We start from the raw sequence: 22193 nt of genomic DNA on the forward strand, positions 1-22193 counted from the left end.
TTAACTTTGTTGAGGAGCATGGTTAAATGGGGGAGAGAGGTAGGAGCTTCATGATGGATGTATTATAAATAAGAAGTCATGTCAGATTTGCCTTGCTCGTAGTCTACAGTCAGTATGTGTTTTTCTTATTGATATTACTGTTTGAATGGAGCCTTGAAGTATAGGAATGACTAAGATGTGTGGAGATATGGGAAGGGCCTTCCTGGCAGTGCGCCGCCTGGGCCAGCCCTCAGGCACAAGAGAGGAGAAAGCAGGTAGAAGGAGCCCCAGGTGAGTTTGAGCTGAAACATTATTGTGTGAAGGACAACAAGGTCACCAGTTGGGGGACATTGTAGACAGTCTTGAACATCTGGAGCTTGTTAAAGTTAACTTAGAATGAAAAGAAGAGGGAGCCCCTGACTTTTGGTGGAGGTGGCCTGGAGAGCAAAACACCCAACACATGCTGGGAGCCTAATAGTACTAATGCCCTCACTGAAGTGCAAAAATGTGTATTTTTCTTATCATAAATCTCTCTCTAATCTTGTATGGCTTTATTCCTTATTAGATTGCAGTGGAGGTCACTGAATCGTTTGTGGATTACATCAAAACCAAGCCGATTGTATTTGAAGTTTTTGGGCATTATCAGCAGCACCCACTTCATCTGCAAGGACAGGATCTTAACAGGTTTGGACCAGATGAGCAAAGACTTTTGTTGTTATTGTTTTGATGATTATTCCTCAGTTGCAGGAAAGGAAGAAATCTTTTGAGGGTTGAAGATGAGTAAATAATAGTTTTATATATTACCTTATGTTTCCTTTTTAGAAATCTCACTACCTTTTTCTAGCTCCCTAATCACTAATGTTAGAGCAAATTGAATGTTGCCCCCAGATGACTTTGAATGCCATCCTTTTGTAGGAAGAGACTTTGAATAGTGTTTTAGTCAGCTTTTGTGTCGCTGTGACCAAAATACCTGACTAGAACAACTTACAGGAGGAAAAGTTTTATTTGGGCTCACTATTTCAGAAGTCTCAGTCCATAAATGGCCAACTCCATAGCTCTGGGCCCAAGGTGAGGCAGCATATCATGGAAGCAGAGAAAAGCTGCTCAGCTCATGATGCAAGGTCAGAAAGCAAAGAAACAGAAAAGCAGGAAGGGGATGCAGAGATGAACCCTTCCACAGCATGCCCTACATCCTCTAGCCATGCCCACCTGTCTACAGTTACCACCTAGTCAATCCTTCAAACTAGGATTGACTAATGAGGTCACAGCTCATGTCCAATCATGAACATTCCTGCATTAGCAGTGGCTTTCAGGGGACACCTCATATCCAAACCAAAATAAATATGGTAGAAAGTTGGGGGTCTTAGGATTATAACATGGAAATTGTATATAATTGTTCTAACAACCCTCAAATTCATAAAGCAGAAACTCTTTAAGTGGAGTCAAGACTGATAAGAAGCCAGGTACAGTGTCACACACCTATAACCCAGCAGCTTCGGAGGCTGAGATAGGCAGATCACAAGTTCAAAAATAGCCTCAACAAGTTAGCAAGGCCTAAGCAATTTAGCGGGACCCTGTCTCTAAATAAAAAGTATGAAAAAGGCTGGAGATGTGGCTCAGTGGTTCAGTACCCCTGGGTTCAATCCCAAGTACCAAAAAACAGATTGATGAGAAGAGCAACTAGAGGGGCTTTCTTTTTTTAATATTTATTTTTTAGTTGTGGATGAACACAATATCTTTATTTTATTTTTATGTGGTGCTGAGGAGCCAACCCAGTGCCTCATGCATGCTAGGTGAGCACTCTACTTCTGAGTCACAGCCCAGCTCTAGAGGGGCTTTTTTGATAGTATCAATGTCAGTGTTAACAGGTGAATTTTTTTTATCTCATTTAGTAACTGTGATTTATGGAGGGCTTTTTAAAAAATACATTAGTCTGTTCACTGTGTGGGATTATATGTGGTAAATGATATGCCAGAGTTGAAAATGTAGAAAATTCATTTTCTTAAAGGGAATTAAATATGCCATTAAAATGAACATCTGATTCTTTTTGGTCCTGAATTAGTTTGTATTTCTGTCTTTACAGTCCACCCCAGCCCTCTCGAAGATTCTTCCCTCCACCCATGCCACTCTCCAGGCCAGGTGAGCATCTGTATTCTTTGCCTGATATTCTCTGTGTGAACACATCCTTATTCTAAATGACTTCAGAAACCAATCACATCCCTCCTTTTCTGTGCATCCTTATATATTCCTGCTTCTCTTGTACGCATCTACGGGAGCTAAAATTTTTGGTTCCTGATCTACAAGTAAGCTGGGTGTGGGGATGCACACCTGTAATCTCAACTCTTTGGGAGGCTGAGGCAGAAGGATGGAAAGTTTAAGGCCAGCCTCAACAACTTTACAAGACTCTCTTAAAATAAAAAAGGCTGGGGATTTAGTTCAATGGTAGAGTGCCCCTGGGTTCAGTTCATAGTACTGGGGGAGAAAAAAAAGAAGTAAAAAAGCAATATGTCTCTGTATTTGCCAGTTCTCTGGTCTTACTGCAGATTTTTATAATCTCTCTCTTCCTAAATATCTCTGCTTTATTTGTAACTCTCCCAAACTATCAGTCACTGGATATTTCTTTGCATATTAAACTTATTCTGCATGTTCATTTATCTTGGGTTTTTTTGTTTTGTTTTATTCTTGATTGATTACATAATAAGTACATACTTATGAGTTCTCTCCAGTTATTTTGAAATATGCAATACATTATTGTTAACTATAATCACCCTACTGTGCAGTACAATACCAGAACTTGTTCCTCCTCATTTATATTGTTTGATTTTTCTTTATTTTTGTCCTTTTTCCTCATTGCCCACTTGTCAAATTCCCATCCCACCCTGTTCTCATTCTCCACCCTCTATACTCCTCATCTTCATCGGCCTTCAGACCACGAGAGAAAGATTGAGCTGATTCGGTTTCTTGTGTCTGGCTATGTGAATGTGCATGTATTGGACATGTTTTCTGAGCACGCCAATGTGCTTGCCTCCTCTGCTGTTGCCACCTTCCAGAACGAGGCTGACCCAGTGCCGCCTTTTCTTTTTCTGCCAGTTCCCAGCTGCCAGAGCGAGAGGGTACCCAAACGAGATGGTTAGTAGCTAAATTAGCTGTCTTAGATGTAGAACCAACTCAAGGGCTTGTCCTGAAGCCTGGCTCACCATGTATGAAAACATCCATGTTTTTTTGCTCCTTGAGCTGAAAGTAGAGTTCACCATATTGTCAAGATCACACCATGTTTCTTTCAGAGAGCTTTTAGGAAGCACCTTTGCTGCCTGTGCTTCTTTCACATCACCCTAGGGGTGAGGCGCTCCTGATACTTTTTGTTTGGATTCTTTGACAGTAGTTTTAATTTTGAAGATTTTTACTAATAGTTGGTTTTGTTTTGTTTTATTGTGTTTCCAGTCCTGAGGTTAGGGTTGGAACCCAGGGCCTTGCACATGCTAAGCAAGTGCTATACCACGGAGCTGTACCCCTACTCTTTGTTTGCTTTTTTAAATACTTGTGGTTGTTCTTTCTGACCCTCAGATGACTGCCAGAACCATAATTCTATTTTCTTCCTCACCAGCATCACCAGTGCATGTGAAATTCATCTGGGTTTAATACACCTGGTAGGATGCACATATGATTCATAAAGCTCCTCCTATCTATTATGTTTGTGGGGCTTTATGATACCTTTTCATGGTAGCAGACTAAATATTAATATGTGCTTTTTATACATCAAGGAGACAGAGGTTAAGCAACTTAAAATTAAGAGTTGCACAGCATCAAAACCATTAGGAACCTGGAATTTAAATCTGAAGGAAACATGTAACAGGTCATTTAGAGATTCCTGTATTTACAAATTAGACCACTGGTTTCCAGATTTGTCTGCATGTAGTAATCCTAAGAAGGAAGTCCATAGACTGATGTGGATTATTGGGGACATGGCCTAGGTTTTACCATCCTTAAGATCCTTGGTGACCCTTGGGTGCAGGAAGATCTGCAAGCTGTGGGTTGAAGGATAGATCTTCACTTTACCTCTCCAACTTCCATGGAGCCTCATGATGTGTGAAGTTCCCCCCTACATCCTTTTTAAGCACTGTCTCTATTGCCATTCTACAGTGATACCATGCCACAAAATAAGATTCTAGAACTGAAGGGGTTTTGGTGATTTTGTGAGCACATTTATTTTGCATAAATCTGTTTTCTTATCTTTGAGGACAGTCTGTTAAGAAGGAAAAAGATTCTCTCCATTTTTCTTGTTCTCGAGGTACTAACATGGTTAATATTGGGTCATCTTTGAAATCTGTCTTCTGACCTGCTGCTTTTCCTAAGTGTGTCCTTTAGTGCTAATATTAGAAAAGCTTAAGCTTTTGCTTTTGGACAAGATTTGATATTTTCTAAAAATTTTTTTTAAAGTTCCAGCCACCAAATTAAACACCATGAGCAAAACCAGCCTTGGCCAAAGCATGAGCAAGTATGACCTCCTAGTTTGGTTTGAGATCAGTGAACTGGAACCTACAGGAGAGTAAGTCCAACTTTCTAAATTTTAATATAGAGCAAAGTGTTTCAAAATTAGGAAATGTAATATTTGACTCTCCTATTTGAAGAGATCCTGTATGTGGTTGTCAGCAGTGATGTCACTTTGAAGATTATCAGGGGACAGATCATTAATGCACTGAAAGGAAGATATAGTTACAGTGCTGGTTTCTACCAGTTAGTTGCTTTTTGGATCTTAAAAAAAAAAAAAGATCTAGAACCTGAAATTATCTCTTTCAATTGCTTTGCATTTATACAGTATTTACTGGACTCTTATGTGAGGGCCAGAGGTGAGACCAAAAAATGTTACTGTCCTTTGTGTATTTCAGTCTAGTAAAGATGATAAGACACTATAGACATGTGGAAAGGGTTGTAAAGGCCAATGGTTTTGTGATTAAATGCCAACATAGGTGAGAGAGAGAAGAGATCAGAGTTTTGAAAAACAAAGATCACTGGGGCTACAGTGCTTAAACATAGCTTTGCTTTATATATATTTTAGAATAGCATTTCAAAAAAGTTTTATTTTCTTCAATTATTATTTTGATGATTCTTCCTCAGATCTTAGTTTATATATATGCTTGCTTTTGTATATATTTTAGAATAGCTATTTCAAAAAAGAGTTTTATTTTTTCAATCACTATCATTTCTGAAGCTCCCTTGTGATTTTTATATACTTTTCATGATGTTTGGAAATGTCTTAAGAGGGTTAAGGAAGGCCTTGTAGATGAGATAGTACTGACTTCTGTTTTTTGCATTTCTATTTTTATAGGTATATCCCAGCTGTGGTTGACCATACAGCAGGCCTGCCCTGCCAGGGGACATTTTTGCTTCACCAGGTACGAAGACAGGGGGAAACACCTAGGAGCGAACCAAATAATTTAGAAAAATAAATAGGGGGCTGGGGTTGTGGCCCAGCGGTAGAGCACTCGCCTAGCACATGCAAGGCCCTGGGTTCAGTCCTCAGCACCACATAAAAATAAATAAATAAAGGTATTGTGTCCAACTACAACTAAAAAATAATAATTAAAAAAAAGAAACAGAACACCCTCCCTCCTCCCTTCCTCCCTTCCCCTCTCCCCCTCTCCTTCTCTTTCTCTCTTTCTTTCTTTCTTTCTATTCTTTTTTCCATATCAATGCTTTGTAATAATATAGTGATATTCATGTTACATATTCATACAGACACACAATATAAATTTGGTCAGCATCATTTCCCAGTATTTCCCCTTTCCTTCCCGTCAGAACTCTTTATTTTTCTCAGCTTTTCATCTCTATTTCAGGGATAGGGAGCTGAGAGGAAGAATGTTATCCTCTCTTTTTTTATGGGTGCTGGGTATTGAACCCAGGGCTCACAAATTGTTTTTCTTTTGTGTGCATGTGTGTGTGTGTTTTTTAAGGCCTTGGCTTATATATACCCTTGCTTTTATATATATTTTAGAATAGCTGTTTCATAAAAGGATTTTGTTTCATCCATTTACTATTATTTTGTGCAGCTCCTTGTGATTTCATATACTTACCATAATGCTTAGAAGCCCTGTGCTTTCACAGCCATAATCTCTAATGATGGGTAGAGGATAAAAATTGTGATAGACTTAAATCTGATTTTTCAATTTACATCTCACTTGGGTAAATCAAAAGTGAATTCAGTCAGTGCTCAAAACTGCTTGGGCATGGAGCAGGGAGTCCCATAGTTGGGACACACAATCATGGCATCTCTCTTGAAACCTTATCGGAATCTGAATATTGCTCAGTTCCTGGCTCACCCCACTTTGTTTAGAATAATAACATGGAGAGATTTTCTCCTACTTCTCCATCTTTCTCCTTCCTGCCCATTCCTATGCCATACAATTCAGAAAACAACAAATAAGAGGAAATGATAGATTGCCCCAGCTAACTCACAACCCTATTCTATTACCCAGGGTATCCAGCGAAGAATCACAGTGACCATTATCCATGAGAAGGGGAGTGAACTCCACTGGAAAGATGTCCGTGAACTGGTGGTAGGTAAGTATATATCAGCTAAGAATAGAACCTGGCTATTTATTTATTTATTTATTTTCAGATACATTTATTTATTTTTCTTTATTTATGTTATGCTGACGATTGAACCCAGTGCCTCACATATGCCTAGCAAGTGCTGTATCACTGAACTATAGCTGCAGCACAAACCTGGCTTTTTAGACATGTCATTATTCTCTGTTTGGGACACTGGTAATATTCTGTTTTCTCCAGTATAGAGAACACAGTAAATGAGGAAGATAGAGTCCTTGAGTTTGAAACCCTTCAGGGCTAGGAGTGTAGTTCAGTGGCAGAGCACTTCGCTAGCATGCTTCAGGTCCTAGGTTTGATCCCCAGTTATTCTCTGGCTATACACGAAAGTGAAATTCTGGTTTCTCAGTTCCCATTATTGAGTTAACAGTGAAAACAACTTAGGAGGACTGGGTTAACTTTGTGAGAAAGGTCCTGAATGGATTCAAGAGAATTTGTTTTCTAAACATAAACATTTTAAGTAAGAGAGGCCTAGCATGCATATGCCTAACATCAAATGGCTAGAGATCCATGACCAAAGTGGAAAAATCAAGCATCCTACAGAGTAAGAGCTTCAGAATGGTAGTCCAAGGAACCTTTGTTGCCATGGACCTATTTGGCAATGGTAAAGCCTTAGAAAATAAATTATTTAGGACTACAAAAGAAATTAATGATACTGGAATACAACTGGTAAGATTAATTAAACACATTTGCACTACAATGTATTCTTTGTTGAGGCATTAAATCACAAGATCTAACGTGAGTCTGATGACCATAATTCCACAGTGGTGATGGATGAATGAAAATCAATTTGATGTGGAAACGTCTGGTTAATACAGGGGACAGAGTCAATAGGTACTGCTAATTCATATGTGGTTTATTGCCTTCCATAATTCAAGGAAATGTCAAATTTCAGTTAATTATTTGTGAGAATAAAAATATAATTTTTTCTCCATCTAAGCTGATGGACTGCTTGAGTTCTATCTACGGACCTTTTGTGTCCTCATGAACCAGATTAAGAACCCTTGGGAGGAGGAGATTATACTCTCTTATCTGAGGCAGTGGTTTTTAAGCTTTTTCAAAATTATTTTTTAAATATTTATTTTTGGGGGCTGGGGATGTGGCTCAAGCGGTAACGCGCTCGCCTGGCATGCGCGGGGTGCTGGGTTCAATCCTCAGCACCACATAAAAATAAAATAAAATGTTGTGTCCACCAAAAACTGAAAAATAAATTTAAAAATAAATAAATATTTTTTTTTTTAGTTGTGATTGGACGCAATACCTTTATTTATTTATTTTTATGTGGTGCTAAGGTCGAACCCAGGGCCTTGCACATGCTAGGAGAGTGCTCTACCACCACAACCCCAGCCCTCAAAATGATATTATTATGGCATATTAATGTACAAAACAAAGATGTTTTTAGATTAGAAAGGAAGGGGGAAGATCCAGAAGCAGTGGTCCCTCAGGCTTCTCTGAGGAACTCTACAGTTTAGTTTGACAAACTCTTGTGTAATGTTTATCAGGTACCATGTGCTTTTCTGAGTGCTTTAAAAATATTAGTTTATTTAATCTTAGTAATAGTCACATAAGGGAGAAATTGTTACTGTCATGAACTGAGGCTCAGAATCAGGATGAGTGTTAAGCCTCACAGCTAGTGAGAGTCAAAGCCACAACTTGAACCCAGCTGTCCAGCTCTCAAGGCTGTGCTCCTATCTTCTGTGGAGTACTGTGTCCCCTAGTTTTATAGCATTTAAAACAACAGCGTTGTGGCATTTTGAGCAAGAAAGTGGTAGAATAAAGTCAGTGGCTAAAGAACACATTGGAATGGAGGACATGTGACTAGCAAGGAGACCAGATGAATGGCTGTTGCCAGTTCCACATTGAAGGGGAAGATGGCCTTTGTGAGCAGGGCAACAATATTGGAAGTAAAAACTGAGATCAATACAAAAAATTCTTTGAACAAAGAATAAGGTTTCAGGGCTGGAATAAGGTTTCAACAACTGACTAAATGTGCAAAACAGGGGAAACAAGACAGACTGGAGAAGCCTTCAGGACCCTGCGCTTAACCAGTTACAGTGAAAACGACCTAGGAGGACTGGGTTAATTTTGTGAGAATGGAAAGTTTGTCTTGAGCTTAATATGTTAATGTCTGGTTTTTAATGTGCCTTTCTTCTGATTTCTTTATTATTTCTGTTAGGCCGGATTAGGAATAAACCTGAGGTGGATGAAGCTGCAATCGATGCCATCCTGTCCCTGAACATCATCTCTGCCAAGTACCTGAAGTCTTCCCACAATTCTAGCAGGTAGGGCATCCTAAGAAATGCATGCAGATGAAGAAACTAATGTACTTCTCACTTCAAAATTCCCTATTTCTTCCTTTGCCTACCCAGCTCTCAAAAAAGAAAGAAAAGTGATTGGATTGTGTGATCATTTACCTTTAGAGAATGGATGTTCTACTCCTACCTTAGACTTTAAGTGGATGTTGCCACAGTGGTAAAGAAAAACCAGACCAAAAACCTCAGCATACTACCCAAGGGTTTAAAAGTGCCCATCAATTATTGCTAAACCTAAACATTTTCTGGTGAAATGGTTACTGAGGAGAAAGATTTCTCACTACTGAGTAGCATGGAAATTTGTCCTCCAAGGAATATTAAAGCCTTTTGCATTCAGTCTTTGCTGCTGCTAGTATAGACTTAGTCGTTACAGGGCTTCTCTGTACCTCCATCTACTGAAAAACTTGTTCGTGTCTATTTGGGAAGAGGGAGGGGGGGAAATGAGAAGTTTTGCATACAAAGAGGGAAAAGGGAATAAACTTCTGCTTGCTTTTTTGCATGTAAGGTTAGCTAGCAGGGACTGTGGAAAGGGAGGAAGGAAAGTGTAAGCAGGTATGTATCTGGGGAGTGGATAGAGAGATAGGGGGGTGTGCATTGACCCTCCCTGAGCAGAACTCCCTAAAGTCAGTAGTAACTCCACGTAGCTTTCTCTCTTCTGCTAGACATTATTTATAGTCGATATTCAGCTGGCATTCACTAGTACTGTTTTCTTTGCAGTTTTAAAAAATGTATCTTAAATGTTCTTAGGATACTTAGCAAAATACCAGGGAATGATGGTGTTTGGTTTAAATGCTGGTTGTGCTGAGTTTACCTGCGTTAGAGTAACATGAAAGGTTCTTTATATTCCCCCTTTGGTACTGGGGATTGAACCTAGAAGCATTCCATTACAGAACTACATCCCCAGCCACCCTCACTTAAAATTTTATTTTTAAAATTGTGAGACAGAGTCTTGCTAAGTTTCCAAGGCTGGCCTCAAACTAGGCAGTCCTGCCTTAGCCTCCCAAGTAGCTGGATTATAGCCGTGTGTCACCACCCTTGGCTTGAAAAGGTCCTTTGGCTCATGCCCAGCAGCAGATCAGGCTGTAAGAAATTAATTTGCCTTCTTTAGAAGCAGCTTATCTTATATAATAGAACCTTAAAATTAAGTTAATAAAAAAGTTGACTAAAGTCAAGAATAATGAAAAGATTGTTTAAAGGTGTCTTTCTGTTGTAACTTAAGTGAATATATACTTATATAGCTTATCAAGCTTTTGCTGTAGGACCAAGGCATTTTCTTTAATTGCAGAATTATTTATTGGAATTCTGTTTATTTTCTTATAAAACCACACTCATCATCTATGATTTTCAGTTTGGTAGAACTGGAATTAGAAAGCCTATAAAGAAAATCTAAATCCAAAATCCTTTCAAATTTTTATCATTTATCTCATTAATATTTTATCACTTAAACATCTTATAATTTTACTCTTTCTTTTACATTTATCTTGCTCAAACTTCATTTAAACAGCTGTTTTTAAACAACTCAAAACTATTGAATTTTTAGGGGCTGGGGCTATAGCTCAGTGATAGAGCACCTGCCTTGCACATGTGAGGCACAGGGTTTGATCCTCAGCTCCACATAAAAATAAATAAAAAGATATTGTGTCCATCTACAACTAAAAAGATATTTTTAAAAAAACTATTGAATTTTTAGAATAAGAATTCTTTTTATCTTCATATTTTATTAATTTCCTTAATGTTTCATTAGATAATAATAAGCACAACTGGCATAAATAGGTTTTGGGCCAGAAATAGAAATGTACTACTCACAGTGGGTAAGTTTAAAATCATCTTTTTTTTTTTTTTTTTTTTGGTACCAGAGATTGAATCCAAGGGCACTGAACCACTGAGCCATATCCCCAGCCCTATTTTATATTTTGTTTAGAGACAGGGTCTCACTGAGTTGCTTAGCGCCTCACCATTACATTTCCTTAATTGAATGTCTCAGGAAAAGGGACCATGTCATTGTAAATGCTGTGTCAAATTGGTCCCAATATCTGTCAGTTGTCCACTTGAATTCACTTTGCTTATTAGCAAATTTGACCTTTCCATGTTTTTTTTTTTTGTTGTTGTTGTTGTTGTTTCTGCTGCTTTTTCTTTTTCTTTGTTCCTTTTTGTTGCTGCACTAACAAAAGCCCTTTCTATGTTTTTGCAGGCTCTTTCTTGATAAGGATATTCCTAGGTATTTTCTGTTTGTTTCTTTGCACATAAAGATTCTAGTTTATCAGAATGCTTTGTGTCTTATGTTGCTTTGATTATTATTTTAATTTAGTGGTTTGTTCCCCATGTAAACCTAAGCTGTGCCTAGGATAGAGCAAGACCTTTTTCTTTGTGTCCTGGATTTTTCTGATGTGTGTACATTTTCACATATAACTTCTTAATTTTAGAGTTCTAAATTATTTTCTCATTCCTTTTACTAAGTTTGTCCATTTTATTTTTATGCTCTTGAAGCTTTTCTTCTCTACTTTGCAAAGTGGAATGCCCTTCTCTCCTCACTTTATATGGAATATCAGTCCTTGTTCTCTGTTCTCTTTTGTCCCTCCTCTCTCTCTCTCTCAAAAGCTTGAGAGGTTTATTGCTCTTACCAAAACCTTTGAAAACTGCTCACATTCTTCTTTGTATTCTTCTGCGTGGTAGTAGAGACCACTTTGGCTAGCTGAGTCTGTGTGAAGAAATGTTAAATGAATTTGTAAACATTTTTCATTTTTCTGTTATAGGTCCTTATCTTTCTTATTTTGGAGTGGAAAAAAAGTCTGGATTAGTAGTAAAGAAAGTTTTTCCCATCTCTTCCTTTATTTGATTTAGGGAAGCAAGCTGAAAGAAGCATTGCATGACAATATAGCCTGAATGTTTTTTGACTGATATTATTAATATGAGTTTACATCTTATTTATTTGTTCGTTTGTTTTTGTGGTGCCATGGATCAAACTCAGGTCTGGGACTGCACTCCCGCTATACTGCCAGATCCAAGTTTTTTTGGTTTTTGTTTTGCTGTGTTGGGAATGGAACCCAGGGTCTTAAACTTGCTAGGCAAATGCTCTACCACTGAGCCACATCCCTGGCCCCAAGTTTATATCTTAACCTGGACTACATCTAGTTCGTATTTCAGAGAGTCTCTTAGTAAACTCAAGAGGGTCCATCAGGGCTGGGCTTAGAGTACTTGCTTAAGCACACATGTGACCCTGAATTTAATCCCCAACACACACACAAAAAAAAAAAAAAAAAAAAATCCTATTTTATATTTTATTTAGAGACAGGGTCTCATTGAGTTGCTTAGTGCCTCACCATTGCATTCTCTTAATTGAATGTCTCAGGAAATAATTAGTTATGACCATAAGAAGTTGGTTTTTAAATTGTTCACAATTAATAATTCAAGCGAATATATAATTTAAGCAGTCACCTTGAAACCTGTTTCTTACTTTGGTCCTGTGTTGGTCAGCACATCTTTAGGAATGTATTTGGAATCATTTTTCACTACCTCCTGAACCATACAGGAAAAAGCATGCACTGGGACTCAGCTCTGTTTCTAACTCCAGGTTCTCATGCCAATTATTATTATTATTATTATTATTTCTCCTCTTACTCCCCCCCCCCTTCTTCTTCTTCACCAGGATTTGAACCCAGAGGCATTTAACCACTGAGCCACATTCCCAGCCCTTTTTAATATTTTATTTTGAGACAGGAGACTTTCTACGTTGCTTTAGGGCCTCACTAAGTTGCTTAGGCTGACTCTGAATTTTCGATCCTTCTGCCTTGGCCTCCCCAGCTTCTGGGATTACAGGCATGCCCCACCACACCTGGCTCATGCCAGTTTCTTTTAATTGATGTTGCTTACCAATCTCAGAGTATTTCTTATAACTACCTCTCAAGAATTGCCACCTTTGAGCTGGGCACATTGACCCTACAGCTGGACCAATTTGGTACTGGGTTCAATCCCCCAGTACCAAAAAAAAAAAAAAAAAACCTGCCATTTTTGGTGGGTATTCCAATAGAATGTCTTGTAGCAACTACAAAACAAAACACACAATTTTTTTTCAATATAGCAATGTTTTAGTGAAGTCAAAATTTCCTTTATGTTAGCCAGGTTTCTGCCAGTGAAATTTTCACTTTAGGTTACATGAAAACACAAATGTGGAGAGGCTTTCCTGTACAAGTGTAAAACATTGCCTCAGCTGAAAGACCCAGATGAGAAACTGAGGCACAGAGATTTTTCAAACCAGAGATTTGAACTCAGGGTGGAGTTCTCTGGAACTCAGAGCAAATCACTAAGTATAGGCTATAGGCAGCAGTGATAGGAATTTCTCTCAGCTGTTAGAGGGGCTTTTTTGGGGGGGTGGGCTAGTACAGGTAGTGGCTGTCCCTGTACCATCTGATAGGTAGGCCCTAGTCTAGGCACCTTGACAAAGGCCATAACACAATAAAAGAACAGCTGTTGAGGTTATATAGTTCTTAGGTAGCTTCTGCTGAAATAGTGAATATTGTCACCCAATGTTAGAATCTGTCTTAAACCAAATTGAAGTGAAGATTGTATCTAAGCAGGGCTATGTGGATGCCTCCCTGAATCCAGAAGCCATGGAAAGTTTCCTGTTGTCTATCATTTCATTTGCTGTTTGAGCCCCTTGGTGACTTTATCTTATTAGCTGCTTCTATGTGTAGTCCTTCAGTGTCTTTGTTGAGAATTTTTCTGACCCAAGCTTGTTGCTTTAAAAGCTAGCCATTTAAGAATTAGTCCTGTAAGAGTCAAATTAAAAAGCAGCTATAAAGGGGCATGACCACACCTTACAGGCACTTGGAGTATGTGTGGTCCAGGAGCTCACTTTCAGAAATGTGTCATTTCCTTTGTTCATTCCAGAGGATGAAGCATTGGGTATGTTTAGAGAGGACTTGCCTGCTAATTATCACAGGAGACCTAGAGAAGGCAGAACCAGTCAGATCACCATTTGGGCTAGACTAAGGAGGAACCTAGTGGTAGGGTGCAGACACTCTTCCTAGGTGAGTCAGATGTGCTATGGAGAGCTAGTGGTGGTGGAGTAGACGAAGCATCTTCCCTGACACATGTCATGGTCACAAGGAGGGAAGGGTGAGGCAGAGCCTGAGGTTAATCTGTAAAACTGCCATCAAACCCAGCAGTGTTTCAGATGAGACTCGCTAAACTGAAAGGGTGAATGTCAGCTTGTCTGAATTTTTTGTCAGTAGGGAAGAATGATATTAGAACAATTAAAAAAAAAACATTTTTTGGGTATCTTCTAAGTTTAGCTTCTGATTCTTTCTTAAATAAAAGATTGGCTGGGGGCTGGGGATATAGCTCAGTTGGTAAAGTGCCTGCCTCTCATGCACAGGCCCTGAGTTCAATACCCAACACCAAAAAAAAAAAAAAGATTGGTTGGGTGTGATGGCATACACCTATAGTCCCAACAGCTTGGGAGGTTGAGGCAGGAAGATACAAGTTCAAGGCCAGCCTCAGCAACTAAGCAAGGCCCTAAGCAACTTAGTGAGAACGCTGTCTCAAATAAAATAAAAATAAAAAGGGCTGGAGTTGTGTCTAAGTGGTTAAGCACCTCTGGATTAAATCTCTAATACCAAAAGAAAATGTATGAGATACAAAAAGTAACAAATGATAACAGCTGGCTCTTGTTAAAAAAATCATCCTTTTTGGGGGAGTACCAGGGATTGAACTCAAGGACACTCAACCACTGAGCCACATCTCCAGCCCTATTTTGTATTTGATTTAGATACAGGATCTCACTGAGCTGTTTAGGTACTAACACCTTGCTGTTGCTGAGGCTGGCTTTGAACCCTTAAACCTCCTGCCTCAGCCTCCCAAACTGCCTCCCAAATTACAGGCATGCACCACCACACCTAGCTAAAAAAAAATCATCCTCTTTTATTGAAATACTGGCTCCTATTCTTTTATTTAGAACAAGGCTCTCCATATTTAAAATTCTTCTACCTGTTCCCACCAGCAAGCCTCCCAGATGTATTTTTTGTTGTTGTTACTGGGGATTGAACCCAGGGGCACTTAATCACTGAGCTACATCCCCAACCCTTTTTTAATATTTTTATTGTGTGTGTATATATTTTTTTTAATTGTCAATGGACCTTTATTTTATTTATTTATATGCAATGCTGAGGATTGAACCTAGTATCTCACCCATGCTAGGCAAGTGCTCTGCCCCTGAGCCACAACCCCAGCCCTTTATGTTTTATTTTGAGACAGGGTCTCAGTAAGTTGCATAGGGCCTCACTAAATTGCTGAGGTTGGCTTTGAACTTGATCCTCTTGTCTCAGCCTCCTGAGCTGATGGCATTACCACACCTGATCCCAGATGTATTTCTTATGTTTCTGAGGCTTGGCAGTGCAGGCCTATGAAGATCAGATCTGGTGATGTAAAAATTAGATCTGCTTTTATCATTGAATGACAGGGGAGCTTGCTTAGTTTTTCTAGGATTTTAGGCATACTCACTTATTCTTCTCATCTTAATGTCTTTAGTTTCTCACACAGTTTTTATGTTCATACACAGAAGCTTGTCCTAAAAGAAGAACAATGTGAGCACTGCCAATTATACCTTAATGATGGGTGGGGCAAGAGGATGAGGACCTACTTTTCCTCCTAGGAGATGAGGGTAATAAATAAAAGTGTTGATGGCTGGTGTAGGATTCCTTAGGACTACTGACAGTAGCAGAACCTGGACTACAGTATCAACAGCTGCTCTTGGCTGATGCCCTCATGTGTTTCTGACCTCAGGACTTTCTACCGTTTTGAGGCAGTATGGGACAGCTCCCTGCATAACTCCCTTCTTCTGAACCGAGTGACACCCTATGGAGAAAAGATCTACATGACCTTGTCAGCCTACCTAGAGGTGAGTAGAGTCAGAATTTCAAGGACTGTGAGTAGCCAGCCCAGAGCATTGGGCAAGTTATAGAGTCAGTCAGGGAAGATTGACGTATTTCATCCTCCTTTCTTCTTTCACATCCTTAAATTATATGCTTCATTATACTTTGTTGATTGTTATATTAGTTTGTGTTCTTGCTCTCTATTTAGTCAAAAGATCCCAAATTTTATGATGGCTTATGCTTTAGTAACCCAGTTACCATTCTTTCAAAGAATGTATGACTTTAAGAAAATAGTACCTCTTTGTTTTCATGGTTGTGGCAGAGCATAGGAGTGGTTCCACAGTCGAAAGCCTGAAAACACCCTGAGTTCAAATCCCTTTTTGAAAAATCTCTGTGCCTCAGTTTGCTCATCTGTTGAACAGTGGTAGGGCAAGTGCTCTAACACTGAGCTATATTTTCAGATTATATGCTGACCTTGCACATATTATCTATTCAGTTTCTGTTTAAATAATTGGTGGCTCTGAAACCTTGCCATCTCCAAATCTAGCTTTCCAAATATGCTACTGCACAGCCTGTGGTCACAGGTACTCTGCTTCATTTACATAGTACCTGCTTTTGTGTGCTTCCAGTTGGATCATTGCATCCAGCCAGCTGTCGTCACCAAGGATGTGTGCATGGTCTTCTATTCCCGAGATGCCAAGATCTCGCCTCCACGCTCTCTGCGCAGCCTCTTTGGCAGTGGCTACTCAAAGTCCCCAGATTCGTAAGTTTTTGAGATGTTTACCTGTCAGTTCCTTTGACCAGTACAATAGAATCAGCAGTCATTAGTCTTCCCCAGCTTGCTGTTTCATGGTTAGTTTACAAATTATTTGAGTAACTGATAGCTGGAGTACAGAGACGTGTATCTGGCATTTAATAAAATGTTGATAGATGGACAAGCTAATTAAGAAAGGAAGAATATTACATTGTAAACACTTCCCAAACAGCTTTGCAGGGACTGAATGGCACTATTACTATTTCTAACAGATTATCATTGGGATTTTTTCTTTTTAATATTATGCATATTTAAGGTGTATCCCTTCTCACTCACGATCCCCAGAATGTGTTGTATGTCATTTCATTCCAGTCAGACATTTTCCCCCTTATCTATTCTCTCTTATGTTAACAAAAAGCAAATTTTTTAGTTTTTACATTTGTGTTATGAATTTTCTCGTGTATTATCCATATTAATGTAGCTATCAAATGACTGAGATGAAAACAAACTCCTCCTAAGAAAAGATATATATATACTGCTTTAGTTCAGAATAGGAAAAGAACAGTGACCAATAAGAAATATCTGTAGTTATATTTGAGGTGGGTTACAGTCCCTACAGAAGAATTTAAGTAGATGGAATTGAGATTTTCCTATTTTTGTGCTATAAGAAATGAAGCAGTTTTACTTTATTTTCAAATAGCAATCGAGTCACTGGAATTTATGAACTCAGCTTATGCAAAATGGCAGACACAGGCAGTCCGGGTAAGTGCCTATGGATTGTAGAGGTGATAATATCTTGATATGTTTCAAGTACATTACAAAAAAAATTGGCTGGGCTTGGTAATGAATACCAGTAATCCCAGCACCTTGGGAGGCTGAGGCAGAAGGATCGTGGTTCAAAGCCAGCCTCAGCAACTTAGCAAGGCCCTAAACAACTCAGCAAGACTCTGTCTCTAAATAAAATGCAAAAAAGGGCTAGGGGTGTGGATCAGTGATTAAGTGCCCCTGGGTTCAATCCCTGTTACAAAAAAATTAAAAAATTATGTGGATAGATGAAAAAATTTTAGAAACATATATATTTTACAAACCAGCTTTAGTGATGGTGGTAAGAATTACCTTTTTCAGAATTGCAATATTGTTTGGTCTATGATATGTAAAATAGTTTCAAAAATTATATCAAACAAAATGTTGGTAGGCCGGGAAATATAAAACTTTTGAGTGAATTAGAATGAATTTGACTTCAAAACTGTAACCACTTCCCTCACCACCTTAGCCCAAAGATAACTTGGTGTAATACATTATTGAGCAGAAACAGCAGTAGCTTCACCTGGGAAATTGTCAAAAATTCACATTCTGAGCTGGGGATGTAGCTCAATAGTCGTATGCTTGCCTAGTATTTGCAAGGCCCTAGATTCAAAAGAAAAAAAATCAAATTCTTCAGACTCTAACCCAGACCTATAGCATCAGAAACTAGAGGGGAGAGGGCCCAAACTCTCCCTTTCATAACTAGCTCACTCCCAAGATAACAATATTAAGCTATAATCACCTTTTAAAGGTCTCACCCCTTAATACTATCACAATGGCAGTTAAATTTTAAGATGAATTTTGTGGGAGCTTTTTGGTACTGAGGATTGAACCTCAAGGGCACTTTGTCATCAGCTATATCCTCAGCCCTTTTTTATTTTGAAACAGGGTCTCGTTAAGTTCCTCAGGGCTTTGCCAAGTTGCTGAGGCTGGCCTCCAACTTGGAATCTTCCTATCTCAGCCTCCAGAGTTACTGGAATTAAAGGTGTGCACCACCATATGTCTCAGCATAAGTTTTGGGGAGATGTACAAACCATGGCACAGGGTTTTTTGTTGTTTATGATGCTGGAGATTGAACCCAGGGCCTCACACATACCAAGCAAACACTCTACCACTTATACCCCTGTCCTTGCACAGGTTTTTAAAAAATATTTGATTTGGGTTGGGGATGTGGCTCAAGCGGTAGCGCGCTCGCCTGGCATGCATGTGGCCCGGGTTCGATCCTCAGCACCACATACAAACAAAGATGTTGTGTCCGCCAAAAACTAAAAAATAATAAATATTAAAATTCTCTCTCTCTCTCTCAAAAAAATATCATTTAAAAAAATATTTGATTAATGAGCATTTGAGTTATTTTGTTATATTTTTTGTGGTTCTGGAGATCAAACCCAGGACCTGCCTTGCTCATGCTAGGCAAGTGGTCTACCACTGAGCTATATTCCCAGCCTAGTAGTTTGAGTCATTTTAGATAACATACATGGAAAAGGAGTCAGGCCCACAGGAAAGATATAGATAAAGAATAATATAAGTTCATGTATTTCCTTTGTGAAATTAGTGTATCATTTATGAAAAATAAATGGGAAGCCAGGAATGGTGATTCTCATATTCCAGCTACTCAGGAGGCTGAGACAGGAGGATTGCAAATTCAAGGCCAGCCTGGGCAACTTAGAGTGAGATACTGTCTCAAAATAAAAAAATAAAAAGGGCTGGGGTGTAACTCAGTGATAGAGCACTTGTATAGGATGCGTAAGGCCCTGTGTTCAATTCCCGGTACTGCAATAAATAAATGAAGGAGTAATTAGAAATGATGGAGGGGGGCTGGGGATGTGGCTCAAGCGGTAGCGCGCTCGCCTAGCATGCGTGCGGCCCGGGTTCGATCCTCAGCAGCACCACATACCAACAAAGATGTTGTGTCCGCCGAGAACTAAGAAAAAATAAATAAATGTTAAAATTCTCTCTCTCTCTCTGTCCCCCTCTCTCTCTCACTCTCTCTTTAAAAAAAAAAAAAAAAAAAAAAAAAAAAAAAGAAATGATGGAGGTTGGGCTGGGGATGTGGCTCAAGTGGTAGCGCGCTCGCCTGGCATGCGTGCGGCCTGGGTTCAATCCTCAGCACCACATACCAACAAAGATGTTGTGTCCACCAAAAACTAACTAAATATATAAATAAATATTAAAAAAAAAAAAAAGAAATGATGGAGGTTAACGCCATCTGTCATCTACCACCATTGAACTACTAAATGTGATTGTGCAGTCCCTTTCCACTTTTTTCATATGGATATATTTTAATGCATTTAGAATCATAGTGTACAGACTTCTTAACATCTCTGTATTTTCACTTGAGCATTATCTCACATTGTATTTCAATTTTCATAATTATCAAAGAATATAAAACTCAGTTTTTTAAAAAGTTCAGCACCACACCAAAAAAAAAAAAAAAAAAGTTTGGAGAGTTACTTTGAGAGAAATGTGTGAATTTTTATTAATAAACAAAATTTTATGGATCTTGAAATCATAGTTAGCTTATTATGTATAATGATTAGTAATTCTCATGTGTGGGACCCTGGATAGGATTTACAGCACTGCCAAAAAAAAAAAAAAAAAGAAAAGAATTAACAACTCATTTGACCTAAAGTTGGAATTGAATTTTTCTCTGAGAAGAAAAAATGTTCCCTCTGTCTTAGGCATGCAGAGGAGGAGGAGAAAAGTCTTGGATACCTCAGTGGCATATGTGCGGGGAGAAGAGAACTTAGCAGGTTGGCGGCCGCGTGGAGACAGCCTCATCCTGGAGCATCAATGGGAACTGGAGAAGCTGGAGCTGTTGCATGAGGTATCCAAGGGCAGGAGGGGCCAAGGGCAAGAACTCGGTTGCAGGATGGCACAATCCCAATCCTTAACCTCTGGCTTTGCCATGTGATCATGGCTTTTCAGTTTTCTGTGATGATGAAGTCATAATATTTTGCTTCTTAAGACCCTCATGAGCCTTGTGTTTGCTGAGGCAATAGCGTTGATCTTCTTAGGTGGAGAAAACCCGCCACTTCCTCCTGCTGCGTGAAAGACTTGGTGATAGCATCCCCAAATCCCTGAGTGACTCGCTATCCCCCAGCCTCAGCAGTGGGACCCTCAGCACCTCCACCAGCATCTCCTCTCAGATCTCAACCACAACCTTTGAAAGTGCCATCACACCTAGTGAGAGCAGTGGCTATGACTCCGCAGACATTGAAAGCCTAGTGGATCGTGAGAAAGAGCTGGCTACCAAGGTGAGAACTCCTTCCTCCTGGCTGAGCATTCCTACCCCAAGGCTCTGAGATAATCTTGCAGTTTGTTCATTTTCATCACTTTCTTTGAGAGACACTGGTTCAAGGTCTGTGCTTATACTCTGAATGTAGAAGTAAATAAGACTCAATTCCTGCTTTATGCATAAGATTATGGGCAACGGACATACAACAGAGGCGTGTTTCTCTTAGGGGAAGGCTTATAAGGACATACAGGACCGAGCCAGCAGACTTCTCTATAATCAGTCTTAAGGAATTCATGTGCAAGAGGGGTGGGAGATAAGAGAGGGTACTGTGTGTGACACTAAAGTTTCAAGTGGATCTTGGGAGTGGTATAGGCTTTTCCCCCACTCCCAGTACTGGGAATCACACCCAGAGTCTCATTCATATTGAACCCAGAAATACCCCTGAGCTATACCCTTAGCCAATGCGGAAATATTTTAGCATTATTTTTTTTTAATATTTATTAGTTGTTGATAGACCTTTATTTTATTTATTTATTTTAATGTGGTGATGAGAATCCAACCCAGTGCCTCACACATGCCAGGCAAGTGCACTACTGCTGAACCACAGCCACAGCCCCTAAACATTATTATTTTTCTAAATTCTTTTTTAGTTGTAGATAGGTACAGTACCTTTATTTTATTTATTCATTTTTATGTGGTGCTGAGAATCAAACCCAGTGCTTCAAACATTCTAGGCAATCACTCTACCACTGAGCCATATCCCCAGCCCTTAAACATTATTTTTTGAGAAAGATTTCCCTGGCAGCAATAAAAAGAATGGAATAGTAGTGAAAAGAATCACTGAGAAAGGAAGACCTCTTTTCATATAGTAATCCAATAAGAAATTATGAAACTTTTTTTTTCGGGCGGGGGCTCAGTACTGGGGATTTAAACCAGAACCTAATCATGCTAGGCAAGCACTCTGCCACTGAGCTACATCCCCAGACCCATCTTGAAACCTTTTTTTGTTGGGTGGTAGAAGGGGTCAGTTCCCCTGGCCCTTTTTATTTATTTTTTAAATTTTGAGCAGTCTCACTTATTGCTGAGGTTGACCTCAAACTTGGGATCTTCCTGCCTCAGCCTCCAAAGTTGGTGGAATTACAGGCATAAGCCACTGCACCTGGCATGTTTAAGCCTTTTAAATGAGGATGAAGTGGAAGGGGGAATCTGATCAGATGTGGTGGGAAAAAAAGAGGGTTATTGAGGATGATTCCCAGGTGTATAGTTGCTAGGCAACTTCGTAACCTAATAGTCTTCTACTTTGTTTAGGAAAACTTGTCCATCCAGAAGTCTCCATGTATTGAGAATTAAAGGAGTACTATTGCATTCATAAGCATTTACATACTATGGTGTTTGCAGTAATCCACTTTTTGTTTGAACCCCTCCAGGCATGGTGGCACGTGTCTGTAATCCCAGCGGCTCCAAAGGCTGAGGCAGATGATCTTGAGTTCAAAGCCAGCTTCAGCAAAAGCAAGGCATAAGCAACTCAGTGAGGCCCTGTCTCTAAATTAAATACAAAATAGGGTTGAGGATGTAGCTCAGTGCTTGAAACCCCCTGAGCTCAATCCCCAATAACCAAAAAAAAAAACCAAACA

At 39.3% G+C, this 22193-nt stretch overlaps 1 protein-coding gene across 23 annotated transcripts in view; it reads left to right on the plus strand.

Annotated features, from left to right (window-relative positions):
• Window positions 1-22193, plus strand: part of Kif1b (kinesin family member 1B) — a 151015-nt gene that overhangs the window by 118393 nt on the left and 10429 nt on the right. For 11 of the 23 annotated variants that reach the window (XM_078025246.1, XM_078025257.1, XM_078025250.1 and 8 more), the window contains 13 exons: window positions 545-663; window positions 2063-2118; window positions 2908-3108; window positions 4417-4525; window positions 5306-5372; window positions 6453-6537; window positions 8759-8864; window positions 11086-11112; window positions 15675-15789; window positions 16393-16526; window positions 17218-17279; window positions 20003-20148; window positions 20339-20578. In XM_078025246.1, coding sequence (XP_077881372.1) covers window positions 545-663; window positions 2063-2118; window positions 2908-3108; window positions 4417-4525; window positions 5306-5372; window positions 6453-6537; window positions 8759-8864; window positions 11086-11112; window positions 15675-15789; window positions 16393-16526; window positions 17218-17279; window positions 20003-20148; window positions 20339-20578 — 1467 coding nt within the window. The remainder of the gene's footprint in view (window positions 1-544; window positions 664-2062; window positions 2119-2907; window positions 3109-4416; window positions 4526-5305; window positions 5373-6452; window positions 6538-8758; window positions 8865-11085; window positions 11113-15674; window positions 15790-16392; window positions 16527-17217; window positions 17280-20002; window positions 20149-20338; window positions 20579-22193) is intronic. The other 12 variants (XM_078025255.1, XM_078025258.1, XM_078025268.1 and 9 more) reach the window with 3 other exon arrangements.

Source organism: Ictidomys tridecemlineatus, chromosome 11 (genome assembly GCF_052094955.1).
Source record: "Ictidomys tridecemlineatus isolate mIctTri1 chromosome 11, mIctTri1.hap1, whole genome shotgun sequence".
Taxonomy (NCBI): Eukaryota; Metazoa; Chordata; class Mammalia; order Rodentia; family Sciuridae; genus Ictidomys; species Ictidomys tridecemlineatus.